A 21180-nucleotide genomic window follows, 5' to 3' on the forward strand; every position below is an offset into this window, starting at 1 on the left:
CGTCAGAGCCAATAGCCTGATGCTTAGCTTTATTGCTGGGGAGCTATAGCGCGCTAGCCAATCGGGAGGCAGCAAACTCCAGCGACCCAAGCCACACCCCCACGCATTGTCGCGCTCCTCCCCCGCCGCCCCGCCTCATCAGAGCGGGGTCATGGGAGTGCGCATGCGTCCATCCCATCTTCTGTCCCTTGGGTCCAATGACTCGGCTTAGATCCGGTACCGCCTCGAAGGCGGGACTGGGTCCCAGCCACGGCCAATGGAACCCCAGGTGAAGGTTGAGGGGTGGAAAGTGCCTGGTAGTCGGTGATGCAGGTTTCTGCCAGCGCATGTGCAGGGCTACCTGGTCGTCATGGAGGCAATCTTGGCGGAGGAGCTTGATGAGGAGGAGCAGCTGGTGAGAAGGCATCGCAAAGAGAAGAAAGAGTTGCAAGGTGACGAGGGGATGGGAACCTAGAAATCTCTCGGATCCAGGAAAGGGCGCGTGGCGGGTCGGTTCTAGGGAATCTCGAGAGGCTTCTGATCTGGATCCTCCTAGACTTTCCCAAAGTAGCCAGTGGCCTCACCCCTCCTAATCCCCTGCCCCGGTGGTCCCTTAATCCGCCAGATTTTTAGAAGCTTCCTTTTCTCAGGTCCACCGCGTCCCCACTACCCCACGCCACAGCCGGTGCTGGTGTCTGAGAATTTCGTGTTGGGCCCAGATTGTTCTCCCCCTCCCGTCTCCCTTTCCTGTTCCTAATCAGTTACTGATACTGGGCGCTAATGGACGCGTTTTGAAATACCTCAGTTTTGAGGACTCAGAAGGGATGCTTGAGAGATTTAAAACTCAGTCATTTTTTTCCCCTCCTCCTATCACACCAAACAGACGTACGTTTTTGTTAATGAGGTTTTTTTGTTTGTTTTGTCTCTCCATCTGGGTTCTTCTCTGTAAATGTCTGATTGTTATGTAATTACTCTTCTTGGCTTACATCATTACTTGTCTACACACTTCTCCTCTTATCATCCCCTTATTGCCCCTATTTGTCATTTCCTCTTAATCTCTGGGTTGTTGACTTAATGATTTTTGGTGGATTTTCAGCCAAAATTCAGGGTATGAAGAATGCTGTTCCCAAGAATGACAAAAAGAGGAGGAAGCAACTCACTGAAGATGTTGCTAAGTTGGAAGCAGAAATGGAACAGAAACATAAAGAAGAACTGGAGCAACTGAAGCTGAATTCTAAGGAAAGTAAAGTATGTGAAGTGTTGTTTCTTTTTGCCTACAGCTTTTGAAAGCAACTGTCCACCTCTAATAAACTGTTCACTATATGAAATCATAAAATTAGAGGGAAAGGAAGTCACAAAATCATGCTCATGTATCACCTTTCATTAATATTTCTGTGACCAGGTTTACTTGGTAATGTGTAAGGGAGGTCAGCAAAAAAAGTACACTTCAACTATGTACTTGTCCCCAAAATGAACATAATGATAAAGTGGACCAGAGGAAGCTTCACCAAGTGGAAGTTGGAAGATCAGACTTCTAGCCCCAGAATTGCCATTAAATAGTATTGTAACTTTGGCAAAGTTACTTACACATCCTGAGCATAAAATTCTCCACATATAATATGATACAAATACTTCTGCTGTTTAAGCACAAGATTCTGTAAGAATCAAGTGGGACAGCAAATATGAAATCATGTTCAGGTTATAAAATGTGCTTTATGAACAAGTTGTAATGAATGAAAATTTACTTTTGTTTCCTGGGTAAATTAGAGCATACTGTCATCGTTTTAACTAATACTTATTTTATCATTGTAGCTAATAGATATTGTGTGTGCCAAACACTTTAACATATGTGCATTATTCTCATGTAATTTTCATAGTAACACACTATGAGGTATTACCCATGAAGTAAATGTAGATAATTCCATTTTTCAAGAGAGAAATAGACTCAGGGATTAAGAATTTCCTTCTGAATTCATACCAGCTATTAAATGCCAAAGCCAGAATTCAAAATCAGGACTGTCTTACTCCAAGATGTGAATCTGAATTCTGTTATGACTTAGTGTGGTATGGTAGTTTATCGCATGAGTTTGGATATCAAGGATCACAGACTCCATAATCTTACTCCATTTTTGATAGAAAGTTCTTATGGCTGTACAAAATTTTATCTACCATAACTTACTTTTACTTGGTTTATTTTTGGTCTGCTGTTGACAAGAAAACAACTTGTCTGTACTGATTTACAGTGGTCTTTATATGAAACATAATCTCATGTTCTTTAGCCTTATTAGCTAGTCGTTAAGATCCTGGCCTTCCATGACTTAACATTTTATTTACAAGTGGCAAGGCTTGATGCTCCAGTTGTTTGTGTTGTCACAATCATGGTATTCCTGATTATCTCCCCATCTTTTCTATTAGTGAGATAGTTTTATTTGCTCTCCAATTTTCAATTTTGAGATTTCTTTCCTAGGTTTCCAAGGACAAAAATGTTTGATTCTTAAGCTACATATTGTTCAACTGTGAAAATACAAACTCCCATTTTACTTTGACCTATTATCTTTTTCATTAACTTAAGCTTGTTTTCTTTGTGGACACTATCTGAATTCTCATGTCCTTTCTTTCCAGATGCTTCTCTGTATCTTGCCTCTTGTCAGTATGGCAGTTTGTAGATTTTAGCAGATTCCTCTGAAAAATATAAGGATACTAATTTTATTAAAGTTGATGTAACCACTCTCTGAAGTCTTAATTTGGTTTTGATATTTTGATAATTTGGTTATAGCCTTGGAGCCTGCTATCTGTTTTGTTGTGAGAGGCCTCTATATGCTTTATGCATGTGTCCTACTAAAAACTAGTTTAAGTTACATTTGCAGTAATAAAATACTAGTACTAACCCTGATCGTTAGTCTAGCATCTTTCTTCTTACTTCAGCAAACACATGATAGCCATTTGATGATTAAGATTTGTTGTGATATCTAAACAATACATTAACTTTTCTACCTGTAGTTATCAGTTTGTAGATGGGAGAGGATAGAGAAAGCTCAACAGTGTTCATCAGGTTCCGGCTCATTGAGATGGGAAAAGGCCTTTCCTGCCGCATTTGAGATTATGAAGGCGGTAATGAACTGATCCAGCACAAGACCTTATTTTTTCTTTTTTTAAGATTTTATTTATTTATTTAAGAAAGAGAGAGAGCACGAGCATGGGCATAGGCACACAGAGGGAGGAGCAGAGGGGGAGGGACAGGCAGACTCCCCACTGAGTGTGGAACCTGGTATCATGACCTGAGCCGAAATCAAGAGGCTGACAACTAACAGCCACTCAGGCACCTCAACACAGGAACTTATATATCCTCTAAGTACTCTCAGCATTTAGAGAAGGGAAGGGTGAACTGCTGAATGAGTTGACACTATAATTATAGGAAGTATTTAGATTAACGGAATAGGAATTTCAAGGAAGGAAAGCCCGCAGGGATGAGCATTATCTTTGGAGAGCTCTAAGGAAACTTTTTGGGAATCTGGTGAATTCTCCCTTAAAAATAGAAAAAGGAGACAAAGCCACTTCATGTAATATTGTACTGACTGCTGTTATTCAAATTTGAATTGTTGTGTTACACATACCTGTGATTTTCTTTTTTTGTGTGATTTTCAATAATTTAATAATCTAATACTTTGAATAATAACTTAAAAGTATTTTTCATTAACTTGGTAATGCTTTTGTTTCCTTCAGATAGATTCTGTTGCTGTTAACATTTCAAACTTGGTTCTTGAGAATCAGCCACCTCGGATATCAAAAGCACAAAAGAGACGGGTATGAATGTCATGTCACCAAGTAATTAAGTTAGTGCTATATGCTTATTACTATCTTAGGTGTTGTATACGTATACGAAGGGAATAGGAAAAAAAATGATGGAGTTTCTCGTCAAATACCTGAACTAACATTTATTAAACACTTAGTATGTGCCAGATACAATGCTAGGCTTATAGATTATATGAAATCTCATTTAGTCCTGATTATAATCCTGTGAAGTAGATTCTTATCCTCATTTTGAAGAGAAGAAAATAGGTCTAAACAGTATAAAATAACATGTACAGTTTCCAGGTCTCATAGAGAGTAGGGATAGGAAGGGAGTGTGCAAAGGATATTTACTTAATAATTCAGAATCGTCACATTGTGGGCCCAGGTGATTCTCTTTTGGTTAAAAACTGGTGTTAAGTGGTGAAACAAGGATTTGAATCTAGAAATTAAGCAAGATACACAGGTGTACAGAATTCTAAGGATTATGCCAGTATCTATGTAATGGTTAGTTGCAGTGAAAATTCAGAGAAGGAAAAGTTCATTTGTGCCAAGTATTATCTAATGAGTTGGAATTTTAAGAAAGTACAGTTAATTAGGTTATTTGAGTAGGAGAAACCGCATGCATAAAAATAAATGTGGGCATGAAATTTTGCATCATCAGAGAGCTCTAAGGAAACTGATTTGTTGGAAGTAGTGAGTTCATGAAATCAAAGTTATGGGAATGAAATTAGATAGGTAAGGGCTGTTCACTTGGAAAAAGAAAAAGGGGTTTAAATCTAGTATGTTTAGTCTCAAATACTGTTTTATTAACATTTGATATTTTATAGTATTTAGGTGTTTGTTTTTAAGCTAATTTAACATTTTGTAATTTAGTAGTACATAATTTAATAGGGCATGGTATTTGGTGTCAGACATGTGAAGGTTTTAATATCCCACTTACTATTGTAGCTTTGGGTAAGATTCTTAACTTTTTTAAACCTCAGTTTCATATGTACAAAATGGGGTAAATAATACCTACTTTATAGAGTTATTGTAAATATTAAATAATGTACCATTTCCAAAGCCCTAACACAAGGCCTGGAGAACCAGTGGGTCAGCACATGGTAGTATTGTTTACTGTGTTCAGTCCTGCATAGTGTGCCTCTTAGAAATTCAACCCAAGACCGTATCTTTTTTGTTGTTGTTTGAAAGTTGATTAAGTTGCAAGTTGTCAAACATTTCTCATACTTATGTAAGATTTTATTTTCTTGAGTAAATATTATGTTTGTGAATTCCATAGAATCATGAAACTTAGATTTTGTAGTATCTTGGAGGTTATCTATTTTAACTCCCTACTTATATGTGTTCTTTTTGTGAGAGCCTTATAGTTGTCATCTAGCTTCTATAGATCAAAAGCAAAGGTCAGAATTTTTGCTTGGCAGGAGCATAACAAAATACTTGTTGGAATTACCTCTACTTAGTAATTGATACATCTTAAGAGTAGCCTATTTAATTCTGGAAAACCTAGGTCCCAACCCCTTCCTGTCTTTATCAAATCTTATTCATCCCCAGCTGGACCCTTAGGCAACAAAACAAATAAAAAATTAAACTCCCTTACTTTTCTCAAACATCTTGTTACTTTTCTCCTAAAATTCTGCATAGCTGAAATGCATACCTTTTCAACTATACCCTCAAAAAATTTAGTATCCTTTATAGTCAGCTGCTTAAACACTTGGCAAGAAAACACCCTAGAAGTAATGCCTGAAATTTTTTATTGCTTTGTTATATTAATAGTATTAATAGGATTCTAGAACTGAAAACACTTGAAAGTTTATAGTATATACGAAAATGAAACCTAAACTTTTTTTTTCCGGCCAAAGACACCAAGGAATGAAAAGCCAATAAATTAATTGTGTTTATCTTTGGGAGAGATACAATTCTGTCTTAGAAAAAAACTGACAGAACTTTATGAAGATTTATTATTGGAATATTGTAGAGTAAATCTCTAATTTTAAATCTAGAAAAACACAGGGAATATTTTTTTAATTCAGCAGGCTTCAATGGAAGAAGCTCTTTGGTATGCTGGGAAGAGCCCAAAGTAGAACTTAGAAGAATTGGGTTCCAAAAATAGGAAATTTGGGAGCTGGAATGAGATCTAGTTCAATTTCTTTATTTTACAAATGAGAGAGCCCAGTTGTCTTAGTGGCAAACTGAGTTTGATACAAACCCAGGACTAGTACCCAGCTCTTAAGATTTCTCTTCAGAGATGATTTTGCTACATTACTATATTGAAATGACTCTAGTTTTACTGACAATATATTTATGAGTTAATTGCTGTTTTTATCTTAAATATATGTTTTCATTAGACTTAATTGTTGCCATTCTGTCTCTAGCACTAGGGCTATAGAAACCACAGTGCCTAGCGCCATTGGGAAACTATCCATGGCTGGGAAAAGAATCCAGTGAATTTTCCCCCTTGTGCCCTGGAAAGAAAACACAATTGCTGTGTAACATTGAAGCAGAGCTTGAGGGCAAAAGTGAAATGCTTGGATTAGTATTTTAGAGGGTTAAATGGTTTTGCAGACAGTGTAAAATTCCACTCATCTAGTAACTAGCATATAACATCATTAACTCCAGCTCCCATCTGCTCCAACTTTTATTCTGATTTAGGTGCCTGGATAGAAGGAGTGCTCTGTGTTGTCCTTGGTCCCAATCTGCTTCTAAACCAGCTGTATGGCCTTTGGAAATCTTTCTGCGTGCTGTTTCCTCAGAGGAAAATGAGGGGTTTTGGATTAGATGATATCCAAGGTGCTTATCCTCCCTCTCCCCTCTGAAAATGTTTTTTAGACTTTCAAAACGTAACAGTGCCATCTTGTGTTTTAAGGTTTTTATGCTGCTGTGATACATAGTTGTAGGTATGCAGTGAAATAAATTTGTTCATGTTACTTCTGGCATGGTTGGATTCGGGTGGAATAAACTTAAATAGGTGTATGTTTTATTAGGGAGATAATACTGTTTTTTATTCAGGTAATTTACAAATCACTTTAGGTTCCAGCATGGCAAGTAGTTCAAGTGTGTGACATTAAGTTGAAATTTGCCTTTCCATTAATTTCTTCTGCCCCAAGGAGGAATGAGAGCTAGGGACACGAAAATCTTTACTTTTTCCTTCTTTTTCTTGGTTTACCAAATCCTTCACTGTAATTTGCTACCAATATCAAGATTTGTGGAATTTAACTTAAGTATTTTTATTCTCTTAAATTGAAAAGGATTCATGACCTGTATATAAGTAAAACATATTCACGATCGAGAATTAGAAAGATGCAGAAAAGTGTGCATGTGTGCACACACAAAACAAAACTTACTTTGTAAACAAAAGCCAGACTTTTAAATACAGAGAACAAACTGGTGGTTGCTAGAGGGGAGTTGGATGGGGAGATAGGTGAAGGGGGGAAACAACTTATTTTGTAATCCTATGATCCAGAGAAAAGCACTGTATTTTGTGTATATCTCTCTAATTTTTAAACTATGTATGCATAGATTTAACGTATATTAACTATATACATACCTTTTTTGCCCCCAACCTCATTTCTTTACATGTTTCTATGGTACTCTAGCTATATGAACCGTGTTCAGCTATGAAACATATAGTGCTTCTGGCTTTGATACTTGCTGGTATAACTGTCAGGATTTTTTTTTTTTTTCTCATTTTCCCCAGCCTTCCCATTCTACTTGCTATCCATCCTTCATGTCACAGATCTCATTGCCCTATCCCTACACCATCCTTGCATATGTTGCCATAGGAAGAGCTCTTATGACATTTGAATAAGGAAAAGCATGTTGCAGAATGTAATGTGATACCATTTTTTGTCAAAATATTTTTTCCATACTTTTTTTTTTTTTTTTTTTAAAGATTTTATTTATTTATTTGAGAGAGAGAAACAGCATGAGAGGGGAGAGGGTCAGAGGGAGAAGCAGGCTCCCCGCTGAGCAGGGAGCCTGATGTGGGACTCGATCCCAGGACTCCGGGATCATGACCTGAGCTGAAGGCAGTTGCTTAACCAACTGAGCCACCCAGGCGCCCTTTCCATACTTTTTTATGAGTACATCTATATTTGTTAAAATGCTTAGAAAAAAAATCACCAGACCTCTAGAGCAGGCATTGAAATTGGCCGTGGTCCTTAGGGGAACTTCAGTCTATCTGTAATATTTTAATTTTTTATAAGAAGATTTTTTTTATCTGTGCTTTAGTAAATGTTGTGTGTGTGTGTGTACACACACAGTTTTTTTCTTTAGGCTAGATAAATAGAATTCCCGTACCCTTCTAAAGGCTTTGCCATATTGATGCCTCACTGGTGATTTAACATGTTAATGCCCCAGTAGTTGAGTGATAAGTTAAAAAGCTTGGATTAGCTTGGCATAAATATGATAATGATGTTGCTTTAAGGCCTAGGATAACTCAGTCTTAAGGCAGTACTTTGAAATCAGTAAGTAGAGTTTTTAGAAACTTGTCATGTCGTTTTTAAATAGACTTCAAAGAAAAATTTGAAGGCTTTTTTTGGTCCTAGTACAGAGCTTGGTGTTGGGTACATGTAGATCAGAAAGATAGTTGCCCTTAAAGGAGTTCATAGTATAGAACATTCTGTAAGTGATGAGATCATCAATATGATAATGCTTGTGGGAGAAGGAAGATGGCAGAAAGTTTTGAGAGTCTTACATTTCTATCCCCTAAATAAATGTGAAATAGTCCTAATTATTGTAAATTTAACTTTCCTGTATTCTCCTCATCCTAGGACAAAAAAGCTGCATTGGAAAAGGAGCGGGAAGAAAGGATAGCTGAAGCTGAAATTGAGAACTTATCTGGAGCTAGACACCTAGAAAGTGAAAAACTGGCTCAAATACTGGCAGCTAGACAGTTGGAAATTAAACAGATTCCATCTGATGGCCATTGTATGTATAGAGCCATTGAAGATCAGCTGGAAGAACGGAAATGCCCCTTGACTGTGGCAGCCTTGAGAAGTCAAACTGCTGAGTATATACAAGGCCATGTGGAAGACTTTCTGCCGTTTTTAACAAATCCTAATACAGGAGATATGTATACTCCAGGTAATTTATTTTTCTTCACTATGTCTTTTTTTTTTTTTCCTACTATGTCTTGTTGCTGCTGTTAAATAAAATGATTCCTGGGATTGAGAATAAGAAAAACCCGCGATAGTCTTTATGGAGGGGAAAAAAAAATCTCAAAATTTAGGCAGAATTGTTTTTTATAATTTTAATAGTTACTAGTTCATTTTGCTTTAAGATCTTTTAAGTACTTGACCATTTTGTGGTTTAATGTTTCATTTAAGATAAAAATGGGAATAGGATTATTATTATTGAAAAAAATTGTGGTTTATAAGTTCACATGTCACAAATTTGGGCATAGAGGGAGGTAAGCTTTGACTAGTCTATGGAAGTATAGGGCCCAAAGACCATAAGCAGAATGATTGGGAAAACTAAATCCTACTTTTATCCTGTACACTGGGAGATTTAATTTTTTCAATAAGCCATAATATTTAGGAAAAATTTGATTTTGCCAAACCAAAAACAAATAAGTTAATAACCTGCCTTATTATTCTTTATAATACCTTTGGTAATTAAGGTAAGATATTTATGGAGAGGTGTAAAAAAATGTACAACTAGCAAGTAAAGGAGAGAGCAGGTGAAAATCTGAGAGTTTTGGGGGGAGTCAGGGATAGAACAGAGGAAAGTTAGTCCTTAAGGGAAGATGCAGGTGTGGTAGTATCCTTTGGGAGCAAGTCATATGGCCAGGATGGGTCGGAGAAGAGAAGGTTAAGGTTGGCTTTCCTTTAATGGAGTCCCCAACTCTGCTAGTTGCAGGGCAGTGGAAAAGAGGTGGCAACTCAGCGTGCTGAATTTAAAAAAAGATAAAAGACTTAATTTCTTACTCCTTCCGCCAATATTTATTAAGGGCCACTATGTGCCAGGGACTATTCTAGGCACTGTTTTGAGCATTGGAGATATAGCAGTGAATGAGACAAACCCACAGGACATATTTTCTATAGATGCCCTTAATTCTTTTCCCTTCCTCTAAACAGGGAGGGTATTCGTTTCCCATTTTAACTTTCTATATAAAAGTGTGTATGCTCAAGATGTGCCATTAAACTGCAGTTAGGTCTTTGCCTACTCTCATGACTGATCCAGGAGGCCCTTTCTTTGGCTAGAACTGATACTGAAGCAAATAAGGCAAATGCCTTCGAGATAACAAGTGCAGGCACTCTGGTGCTATTGCTGGGAAAGGAATTTCAGGTCATTTCTACTTTTACCCTAATTCTCTTCTCACATTTCTTATGGGGTCTTAGAGTAGACCTGATTTTATAAAGGCTGCACTGTTTTAATTGTTCTGTGTATTTTTTCAGATGGAGGTCTGGGCTTTAAAATATGTGTCAAGGTAGTGAATATGGTGGTAATATGGGGGGTTGCCTGGGTAAACAGAAGAATAGCCTTGCTACATATGTAGTAAAGGTGCCTGGGCTTCAGGCTGAGGGAGAGAAGCAGAAATGAATTGCTTTGCTCTCAGATGGAGAGGTGGTAGAAAGTTGGAGCAAGTTAAGTTTGGATATGGGAAGTGGATTAAATTCTAGAGAGTGCAGGTAGAGGGAGAAGTAAGTTCACAACTTGAGTAATGATCAGGAATTGTGGGAGCTATAAAAGGGATCTTGTAACATGAGTTATGAAAATTATTAAGTGCTATCTTCTCATTTTTCTCTACAGAAGAGTTTAGAAAGTACTGTGATGATATTGTCAACACAGCTGCATGGGGAGGTCAGCTTGAGGTAAGTTTGTAATTATTCATGGTATTTGTGGCTTGTTAAATTTAATTTCTAAATCCCATATGTAGTATTCAGACATATTTTGCAGCTGATCCTAGTTTCTGAGTATCCCTTTTCTTAATGTATTTGCTATTTCTCTACTGATGAAGCATTGAAATAGGGAGTTAACATTCTTAGGCCTTTGATTTAAGTATGTATCTTTGGGAAGTAAAGCAGTATTTCATTTTATTTTTTTTTTAAGATTTTATTTATTTGACGGAGACAGCGAGAGAGGGAACACAAGCAGGGGGAGTGGGAAAGGGAGAAGCAGGCTTCCCGCGGAGCAGGGAGCCCAATGCGGGGCTCGATCCCAGGACTCTGGGATCATGACCTGAGCCGAAGGCAGACGCTTAGCGACTGAGCCACCCAGGCGCCCCAGCAGTATTTCATTTTCAATAGCCCAGTGTTTGATCTCTGGGTTGGTGAGGCTAATCTTGTACCTGTGTGTTTCCGTTTGTGATGCTGCTCCTGGCAATATATTTGATTTTCTGGACTTAGGAGGATTTTATTCAAGTACAGTAAAATTTACCCTAATAGCTCAGATGATGAAAATCACTATTGTAAAGTAACATGTCCATTACATTAGAAATAGAAAACAGTATTTTTATGTGAAATTACGGGCCAAATCCTACCACAATACATTACAGTTGGAAGTCTAGTTGATACTGACTGCAAAGCAGTATCTGCTGCATTAAAATTCACATGTAGGAAAACAGTATGTTCAGTCACTTGTAGGGAATTATCAGAATTTTTTTTAAAGCTTTAATTATCTTATTGTTAACTTTGTTTCATTAAACAAAATAAACCACCTAGTTGGTCCAAGTGGTGATGGGGCAGCCTGGGGTATTTGAAAGTCAGGGGATGAGAGAGAAAGTCCTGGGTTTGGGTCCTGGCTTTCCCTCCACGTCTCAGTTTTGTGATCTTGGAGTCAGCCAGCCTCCTGAGCTCGAGTTTCCTGATTAAATGCGGGTGTGTACTTGGTAGGTCATTTGTGGACATTAAATAAGACAGGTAGTACATGCATAGCACTCCGTAAGCTGAAGTTCCAGCCGGATGAATCTAGCGTGTAATTAATACTATGTAGTGATGGTTAGTCATCTTGAATAGTTTGTGGCTCGAAGTATTTCACTTCAAGAACTGTATTTTTGGAAGAAATGGCGTGAATGCTTCTTCAAAATCTTTTTCTCAGTAGTGCTATATTTGTACCTCTTCTGAACCACCAGAGGGAACTATGTCCATTCATTTTGTATGCCTCTCCTGGGTCTCTGAAACTCAGGAGATGTTCATAGTAGCTTTGTGACTACATTAGGAGTAAAGATGCTTGAACTTTGTTTTGAGAAATCACATAGGATTAAGTTTGCTGTTGTGCAGCATAGAATTTTTTCCATATTCTTGAAGTAATTTCTTACCTTTGTTAAACCTTCCTAAAAGGACCATGTTCTAGGCAGAATGTTCTTATAATCGGGTAAATGTATAGATGAGGGCACCATGAGTGAGGACTGTTAAATGATTAATTTATGAACTTGGACTCCAGAGTCACACTTACTCAGTTCAGTTGCAGGTCATTTTATTTCCTTGTGCTTGACTATAGAGAGGCACCTTAACCATTCTCTGCTTCAGATTCTAGATCTTTAAAATGTGTAACAGTAGTAGCAGCTATCCCGTAGGGTTATTGTGAGGATTGCACGAATTAATACACAGAAAGTGTCTTAGTGTGCTTGGTCATAGTAAATCTAAACAATGTTACTACTAATACTTATTATTCACTATTATTCATCTGACTTTAAGCTCTAATTTTATATGAAATTAACATTATGTATTAATCAGATGGAAATTCCATGAAAGGATAGTACAGTTCTTAAACATAACTCATTCTAGTCATGCCTTGAAAATTATTAAGCAGTGGTTATCAACACTGGTACATTAGAATCATCAGAAAAGAGACGCCTGGGTGGCTCAGTTGGTTAAGCGTCTGCTTTGGCTCAGGTCATGATCCCCGGGTCCTGGGATCAAGTCCCGCATCAGGCTCCCTGCTCCGTGGGGAGCCTGCTTCTCCCTCTGCCTCTGTCTCTCTCTCTCTCTCTCTGTCTCTCATGAAAAAAAAAAAATTTAAAAAAAAAAAAAAAAAGAATCATCAGAAAAGCTTTAAAAAATTAAGCAAACCTTCTAATCTTCCCTGTTCTTTCTCTCCTTCCTCCCAGCCCTTCCCAAATTGTAATTGATTTGGTCGGGTGTCTGAGCAATAGTATTTTTAAAAACTAGCAATTTTCATGCAATATTCAAAAATAGAGAGATTAGTATAATGAGTCCAATCTACCCCTGTCCTCGCTTCATTAACTATGGTACTGCTATTTCTAAAAAGCTGTCGCGTAGCCAGGACTCGAAACTTCTGCATTTGGTTTAATAAATACTATATTTGTTTTTTTCAACAAATATGTATTAAGTGTCCACTATGTGGCAGGCTCTTGGTGTACAGTGAGGAACAGAATAGATCCATGCTGGATGATGATTGCCCTATTCATGCATACTCAGTAGTTTATGATTTGAATAAGATTTACCTTTTTATTTTCCTTACTAACACATTTTCTTTCCTTTAGCTAAGAGCTTTGTCTCACATTTTGCAAACGCCAATAGAGATAATACAGGCAGATTCTCCTCCTATTGTAGTTGGTGAAGAATATCCAAAAAACCCATTAATACTTATGTAAGTACCTGGAAATTTCTACTGTTACATTTTTCATATTTAAGACAAAAAGAGTTATTCAAAGATTTTAGGTTGTGTATGTTGATTAATCAGAAAAAAAATCTATCTTCAGCTGCATTATGCTATTTTATGTTAAAGGCAATTATAGAATTAGAAAGCATTGTCAATATATGATTTAGATAATTGTTTAAGAATCTCTAGTGGTTTATTCTTGTGTATGAGTTAAGAATAAAGTCATTTCTAAAGGTGACACATTTTACCATTAGTTTTCATATTGTCCTGGTTTCACATGAATGACGCTAAGTTTCAACAAGTGTAAAAGCTGAAATGCATTCACGTTGCCTAATTGTTTATTCCTTGGAGATTTTTTCGTTTTTTTTAAAGATTTTATTTATTTATTTGACAGAGATAGAGACAGCGAGAGAGGGAACACAAGCAGGGGGAGCGGGAGAGGCAGAAGCAGGCTCCCTGCGGAGCAGGGGGCCCGATGCGATGAGGGGCTTGGTCCCAGGACCCTGGGATCATGACCTGAGCTGAAAGCAGACGCTTAACAACTGAGCCACTCAGGCGCCCCGAGATTGTTTCTTTATATTGTAGAAATATTTTACCTGAATGAGAATTCTCTGAAACACAGCATGGAGAGGTTGCTATTGGCTTTAGTGTTTATTACCCAAACCTACGAAGATAGTCATTAATGGCTTAAATTTAGGTAAAAATTTAAGCTTATTGAGCACTCAGCATTCAGTATTTCCCTTTACCCCCCAATGATTGTATATTCCCTGATTTAAACTCATTTATAGAGTTATTGAACCAGATTTTACTGACTGCTGATGCTTTTCAAATGGTGTTGAACTTTTAAGTAATATGTCAATGAAGTCTTTGAATGATACCCCTGTGGAGTGATTCATTCAGAGTGTTGGTTTTATATACATAATAAACATTTATATACAATGAATTACTTTCGTCTAAACTACTCATTTCTCCTTTTCTCATTTCAGATATATGAGACATGCATACGGCTTAGGAGAACATTACAATTCTGTTACCCAGTTGGTGAACACAGCTACTGAAAATTGCAGCTAGTTTACAAAATGTTGCATAATTATGTTTTAGTACAGTGTGCCAATCTGACTATTCTTACAAGTGCTGGATTGTTCTAACATTACTGAAAAACACAACTACCTTAAATCAGTTTTATGGCAAAGCTACTAACACAGATTTTTTAAAAATGTGTCAGAGATAAACTTTAACCAGTGTTCCCTTATTGGTATTTTAGAGTCCATTGTGGAGAACGTCATTTACAGACCAAGATAGTACCCTATTTGCTTAGATTTTTATTAATATAAAGTCCTGAACATTCTGTTCTGCACTGAAAATAAAAAATTTTTCTCCTTATTACTAAAAGCTTTCAGTAACCATTTTAATGTAACTCTTGAAGAAATGAAACGATTTGGTCTCTTTGTCTTGAAAATATGTGGTAATGGTGATAGCAAATTTAATTAATGCTTATAAATGAATCTGATTTCAGTAACCTTGGTACTGATGGGATTAGTACTATGAAGCTTTTTATATAACCCCGTCAAAGTGTAGCTAAAAAGCTTGCTTTAATACCTAAAAATTTTAAAATATTTATTCACGTGGGAATGAGTTAAGTTTAAGAAATGAGACAAATTCATAGGTAAATAGGTGTTCCCTATCAGATCAGAACTCTAAAGAATTACAGATTAGCCTTTTGTGTGCAAATAAAGACCTGTCAGATTACTGTCTCTCTAATTTACTTGTTACTCCTTGCTGTTTCTTAAACTTCCAAATGGAATTACGACCACCAGTTTTTTTTTTTTTTACAAAAGTTTTTTAGTGTCTTTATTTTTTTATTTTATTTTTATTTTTTATTTTTGAAGTAATCTCTCTGCCCAGCATGGGGCTTGAACTCATGATCCTGAGATAAAGAGTCCCATGCCCTACTGACTGAGCCAGCCAGGAGCTCCAGTACCATCATTTCTTGATCATCTTTATAACTACAAATTTTTATATTCTTGGTTATATTTTCCTCATCCTCACCTAGCTGCTTTGTTTTCTGTGCAGCCTTTTCCACTAAGAAACAGTTTGTGGCCTCTCTTATTCTTTAACTTGTACAAACGGAAGGAGTAGCAATGTAAAAGGGTCCAAGGCCAACTTGACTTCAAATTCTTCCCCATTTCCAATTTGTCTTACAAGACCTTTCTCTTTGTTTCATTCTCTAGGATTAGAAGAAAGCCTTTGTTATTTTAGTTAGCCTTATTAATGACACCTTTCCTTTAATTCAGATATTTGAGAATGTTTGTGTAACATGTAGGGATAAAGTTGAAAGCCGCTGTTTGGGAGCCATGAATGTGTAGTAAAGTCAGTATACAATACTTTGTGAAGTGAATGATTTATCTGGCTCTGATTTCAGGTTACTCTTAACACTGTTCTCCCTAAGAAGACAGTCTCCATGTATAGAAACATGTCTCATTGATAATTTGTTACGTAACTAAGTATTACGAAAATGAGTCCTTTTTGGTTTGATCTAGTTTTTCCAAATTAGGAATGAGTATTAAGATTTAGCATCAAGTTCATAGTATTTAAATTTTTCCTCCATGAATGCACTAATTTTTTTAAGTAAATATTGGGTTTTATAATACTAAAAACGAGTGTCAGCCTCACATGCCCAGCTGGTGACAATGTGGGAAGCCGGTAGGGACTGTGGTTAGATAGAACGAGTAAGTACTGCATGAATGTATCCAGTTCAAAAGGTGAAAAACCATTCTGTTTGCCAAACAAAATATGTTCTGAAGGCTGACTGTTTTGGAATCCTTGATCTGAAATTTTTGGGGCCTGAAATTTATAAAAGTTAAATTATAAAATTGCTAAATGTCTTGCCTTTATTATGAAGTAATCTGTTACTTTAAAATCAAAAGATAAGCATTGAGAAGTAATAAAACAAATATCATGAAACCTAGTTATTACAAATGCCATCTATATTTAAAATAACTTATTGGTAGCTATTTTTTTCTAATAAGATGAATGGAATTTTCTTGATTATAGTTTTATTTTTATTATTTTTTATTTTTAAATGTCCAATATGGTTATGAGTAAGATTTGTGTGGTCAGCTTCTGTTTTTTCATAAAACTTCAGATAATCATTTTAGCTGTAACCAAATATTGAAGTCTTTAAAAAATGGCAGATGTTAATTTAAAAACAGCATATACTAATTTAGTTTGCTGTGTGATTATGGTCTAATGGAAGTTTCATAAGCTTTCTTTTCTCCTAACTCAGAAAAGTATATGTCAGAGTTTTGGAATATGTCCTTAGCCAAGAATTTTATCCACTTAACATATGTTTACAAACTTATATAAAGCAAAAAAGAATGTATAACTATAGTGAGCAATATAGTTTTGCTCCTATTATCTGATGTTTGCCAAAAGAAGAATAAAAGATGTATGAATTAAATCAACAGTTGTTTATGTTATTCTTAATTGTTCTTCTCAAATTGTTTTAGAATTTTATCCAGTCTATATTTTGTCCTTACATATAATTGAGAATAATAGTCACAGATTCTTGCTTTAAGGGATTTGGAATAAATATATTAAGCATAGCATTATGTCTCAGACAGAATAGAGGGAGATAACGTGATAGGCATTTAAGCTGTGGCTCTTAGAAATCAGGTTGAAGCTTAAAACCTTTTAGAATAATGAAGGCAAATGAATTTGAAGAATATTCTAAGACTCATGGATGTTACAGAAGAAGGAAAACAAGCACTTGTGTGCAAGACTGTGAAGCAGTAAGAAGGAAATTTGTGCAAATTAATGCTGGTACACGATTGTTAATATATTATCTTGGTACGGGTTGTCATGAACTAGCTGAAGGAGCAGATCACTTGTGTTTCTGAGAATTTAGTTGGTAATTTCATAATGTTTTTACTTTTATTGAACAAATGAGTATGGTTTTTCTTCCTTTCCATATGTTTTCATATACTGATTTTTCTTTCCTGTCTTATATTTCTTTCAAAATCTTTTTCCATCTTGCAGAAAAAATATAACTCAGGGGGTTCTGATTTTTTTTTTTTTTTTTAAAGCAAGTTGTAGGAAGTATCATTTCTTGTTCACCATTGTTCACCCTCCTATTTGAAGGCCTTTGAGCTGCCATTTGGAGTTGAGCATTTCACCCAACCAGCTTCACCTAGCTTACTATCCTGGTCTCAGCTTAATTAGCAACAACTTAGTCAAACTCCCATCCAGGCTGGGCTGGGTGCCCCAGTTCATACATGTTGATTTCTAGTAACTGCACACTAGTAACTAGTTATTTGTATTTAGTTTATTGTTATTGTTATTATTTTCCCCTAGTCTGTAAGTGCTTAGAAACAAGAACTTTTTGGCTATTAATAAAATATCTAGTACATTTCCTGGCCTCTATAGTAAGTGCTTCATAAATGTTGACAGTCATATGATCAATTGAAAGGACAGGCTATGACTCTGAGGGGATGTCATTAGACTAATGGACCATTAGGAGTAGGGAGAGGTATTGATTTAGCATTGTGCTTGCTCACAAAAGGGCTGCTTTCTAATTTACCTAACCTCTTGATGAATTCTTCAGTCTTTTGGTAGATTTAAGGGAGGAACAACCCAAGAGAGCTTTCTTTTTTCTTCTGATACTGTGTTAGTTAATTTGCCTTCATGTATCAATTAGGACAATCGATTTTAATGAGTCTATGAAATATAAAGGTCCTTTAAGGTAAGTATATAAACCAAGAAAATATTACAAATCTTGTTAATATGCTGACCAGGAAGAAGTTCACAGCTGTCTTATTTCAGTATAATCAGGATGACTAGCATACCTTACTGAAACAAATTATTAACAGGGACGACTTACAATCTTTCTCCTGATTTTTCTTATCTGTGTTACCCTTATCTTGACAAAAGGAAACTCCTGTTCACTATTTATAATCTTAAGCAATACAGTATCACCATGAGGACTAATGAGAACCCAATGCATGAGTTTACTGAGCAAAAAGAATAACCTAGTTTTAAAAAGTAAATTGCTGTTTTTGAATCAGACATTCCCCCCGCTGAAATCAGAAAGGCGTTCTTCATCTCTATCAGAGTTTCTCAACGGTGACACTACAGACATTTTGAGCTGGATGATTTGCTGTGAGGGCCGTGCTGTGCATTATAAGATACTTAGCAGCTTTGCTGGCCTCTGCCAACTAAATGCCAGTGGTACTCCTCCTCCAGAGATGTGAGGAAGAAAAATACCTCCAGACATTTTAAATGTCTTCTTGGGGACAAAATCGCCCCCATTAGAGAACCACTTACTAAATCTTAAGTTTTCTTGCTAATTAGGTTGGAAAGTTCTAAGGAAAACCATTAAAAATAAAAATTGGGCACATTAGGCAGAGTTGTCTTTTGTAACTTTGGCAATTGCCTAATGCTAGACTTTACATGAACCCCCTTTGAAAAGTTCAGTGGACCTTAACTTACTCCATTCTATTTTCATACTGTACCCTGACCCGTTGAGATGGGATGATATTTGACTTTTGAGACCACTGGTGGTAGCAGTCAGGATAGACTAAGTCAGGCTGTGGTAACAACTCAAAAATCTTGGTGGCTGTTCCAACAAGGAGTATTTCTTATATGTGCTACATTTTGCCAATTGGCTGGGAGCTGTGCTCCATGTCTATACCCTGGGACCTAAGCTGTCACTGTCTTAAACTTTTCTAGGAGACAGTGTTCTGGAGTTTCACTCCAACAAATTTTGTGGTTCAGAAGAAACACTCGTTTCCATTCATGGGCTTGAATTTGTCATATGGCCTCACGCAAATAGGAAAGTACCCAGAGGTGCAGCCCTGCCATGCATGTGTCCTGAAGGCAGAGCTGGAATATTTGATGAGCATTAAGGATTTTCATATGTACTGAAAATACTGGAATTTGGGATTAGACCTAGATTTAAATCTTGACTGGCAATTGTTTTTTAAACTTGTGCATATATTTAAACTTTCAGAGCTTTGCTTGTTATAAAATAGGAATAATAGGAATAATAACATTTACCTTAGTAGGAGAATGATACAAGTAAGTATGAAAGTTCAAATAATGAATCTAGCATTTTAGCAAATGCTCAATATGAAAATAATGGTTATTATTTTGCTGTGTTGTGTGTGTGTGGGGGGGTTGTTTTTGTTTTTTGTTTTGTTTTTTTTTTTTGCCTGTGTGTCACCTGGAAGGGAAGCAGAGGTGATAGAAAGGCTAACAATTTGTTTTGGAAAAGTTTTGGATCGTGAAGGTGGTTCACAAAGCAGAGCCTGAGATGCTGGAATGGGGAAATTTCACTGCTGCCCTTGGTATTCAGTGTAGAAGATTTTCTGTAGCTTTAGGCCATTATGAGATCCAGGAAGAATCTGAGATAATAAGGTAAAAATTCTAATAGTTTTGCTTCTTATATGTTATCTCAAAGTTTGACATTTATATTCTGTTTGGAATTGAGCTGTCAAGATTCTTGATCAGAATAGAGTTTTCAGGTTTGGTTATGATATTCTTTAATGAATTTTTAACTTTTCTGATATTATTGGTGAATTAATGTGAATTAAGGAAACACTTTTACTAAGCTTCACAAAGAATACCCACAACAGCCTGGGTTTAATACCACCACTCCACTGAAACTGCTGTAAAAGCGGTACCAGTGATCACTTTCCTGTTCTTGTATCTTTCTGGAAGTCTCTGCTGCATTTGACATTGGACCACTTGCTCCTTGAAATTCTGTCTTGCTATTCACAACACTATTCTGCTGGTTCCTCCTCCTTAGGCTCTGTTCTGGCTGCACCTCTTCTCTTAACCGTCTTTCAGGATATTATCCTTGATGCTCTTTTTGCCGTGCTCCACCCGAGCTGGCTGAGTGGGGTCCAGACAGGTATTTTGTTTGAAGTGGTTCAAAGAAAATTCAAATGTGAATTAGTTGGTAGTATTTAAGAGCTGGGAGATTTCACTTAAAGTCCATGTTTCTACTTCTCTGAGAAATCAGAACTGTCGACACTGGGCCAGGACTTCCTCATGGCAGCACTCAGCAAGGGCTGAGCCGTGGCTGTGGCCTTAAGCCAGCACATGGGCCCGGTTCGCCTGCCACCATCCCCAGCTGGTCTGGGAAAGTACAGTTCATGTCTCAGTCAAGGGTGCCTTGTTCTCAAGCCAAAATCTTGATTGGCATCATAACATCCCCCCTTAGGTTCACCTTTTTGTTCTTTAATTCTATCCGTAGACTTTGTAAATGTTTAGTTACCTTATTGCGCTTGGTTTTATTTCACTGTTCTCTTTCCTGATACTTTCATTTCTACTTTTAATTTTAATTGGTTACTTCCTTCTGTTTTCTATGTATCTAATTTTTGGTAGAAACTTCCAAAATATATGTTTATGTGTATTTGTGTGTGTGGGGGGGTGTTTAGTAGAATCTGAGAGGTTCTTCTAACTTAGTGGTAATCAAATGCTGATCTGTAAGCTGATACCATTTGCAAAATAAGAAAATTTTGTGTAAGATGATGAATTTTTCATAAGGCAAATTCATTTAATTGCATGAAATTTATACATATATATGTATATATATTAATTAACATCTACTAACATTTATTAACATTTATAATACAAAAGAACTTGGCTAATTCCTATGACAAGAGCCCCTGTGACAAAGGATTTTGAAAGCTGCAAAAATGCATTAAAAACAGGAGTTCATAAACACAGGTTATGGCAGAAACCAACACACTTACTTGAATTATTTTGGCAAGCTTATTTTGTGATTAAAACATGGTCTGAGATTTGGGGTAAAAGTTTTCAAACATGAGCAGATCCTTCATA

At 36.5% G+C, this 21180-nt stretch overlaps 1 protein-coding gene across 2 annotated transcripts; it reads left to right on the top strand.

Annotated features, from left to right (window-relative positions):
* Positions 1 to 203: 203 nt before the first annotated feature.
* Positions 204 to 16799, top strand: OTUD6B (OTU deubiquitinase 6B). 2 transcript variants are annotated; one of them, XM_032421875.1, is made up of 7 exons: positions 204 to 431; positions 1076 to 1227; positions 3703 to 3783; positions 8541 to 8853; positions 10522 to 10583; positions 13217 to 13323; positions 14322 to 16799. In XM_032421875.1, exons 1-7 carry the CDS (start codon positions 350 to 352, stop codon positions 14404 to 14406), a joined length of 882 nt encoding a protein of 293 aa, XP_032277766.1. In that variant the 5' UTR covers positions 204 to 349; the 3' UTR covers positions 14407 to 16799. The 2 variants fall into 2 exon arrangements, with proteins under 2 accessions (XP_032277766.1, XP_032277767.1); XM_032421876.1 differs by lacking the exons at positions 204 to 431; positions 1076 to 1227; positions 3703 to 3783 and adding an exon at positions 3793 to 6558.
* Positions 16800 to 21180: the final 4381 nt, after the last annotated feature.

The sequence above is a fragment of the Phoca vitulina genome, unplaced genomic scaffold, assembly GCF_004348235.1.
Source record: "Phoca vitulina isolate PV1807 unplaced genomic scaffold, GSC_HSeal_1.0 scaffold25, whole genome shotgun sequence".
Taxonomy (NCBI): Eukaryota; Metazoa; Chordata; class Mammalia; order Carnivora; family Phocidae; genus Phoca; species Phoca vitulina.

Coding starts and splice junctions, on each gene's coding strand:
- OTUD6B (XM_032421875.1), top strand. CDS start 350: ATGGAGGCAATCTTGGCGGAGGAGCTTGATGAGGAGGAGCAGCTGGTG. Junction 8,854..10,521: donor AGGAGATATGTATACTCCAG/GTAATTTATTTT, acceptor TTTTCTCTACAG/AAGAGTTTAGAAAGTACTGT. Junction 13,324..14,321: donor AAAAACCCATTAATACTTAT/GTAAGTACCTGG, acceptor TTCTCATTTCAG/ATATATGAGACATGCATACG.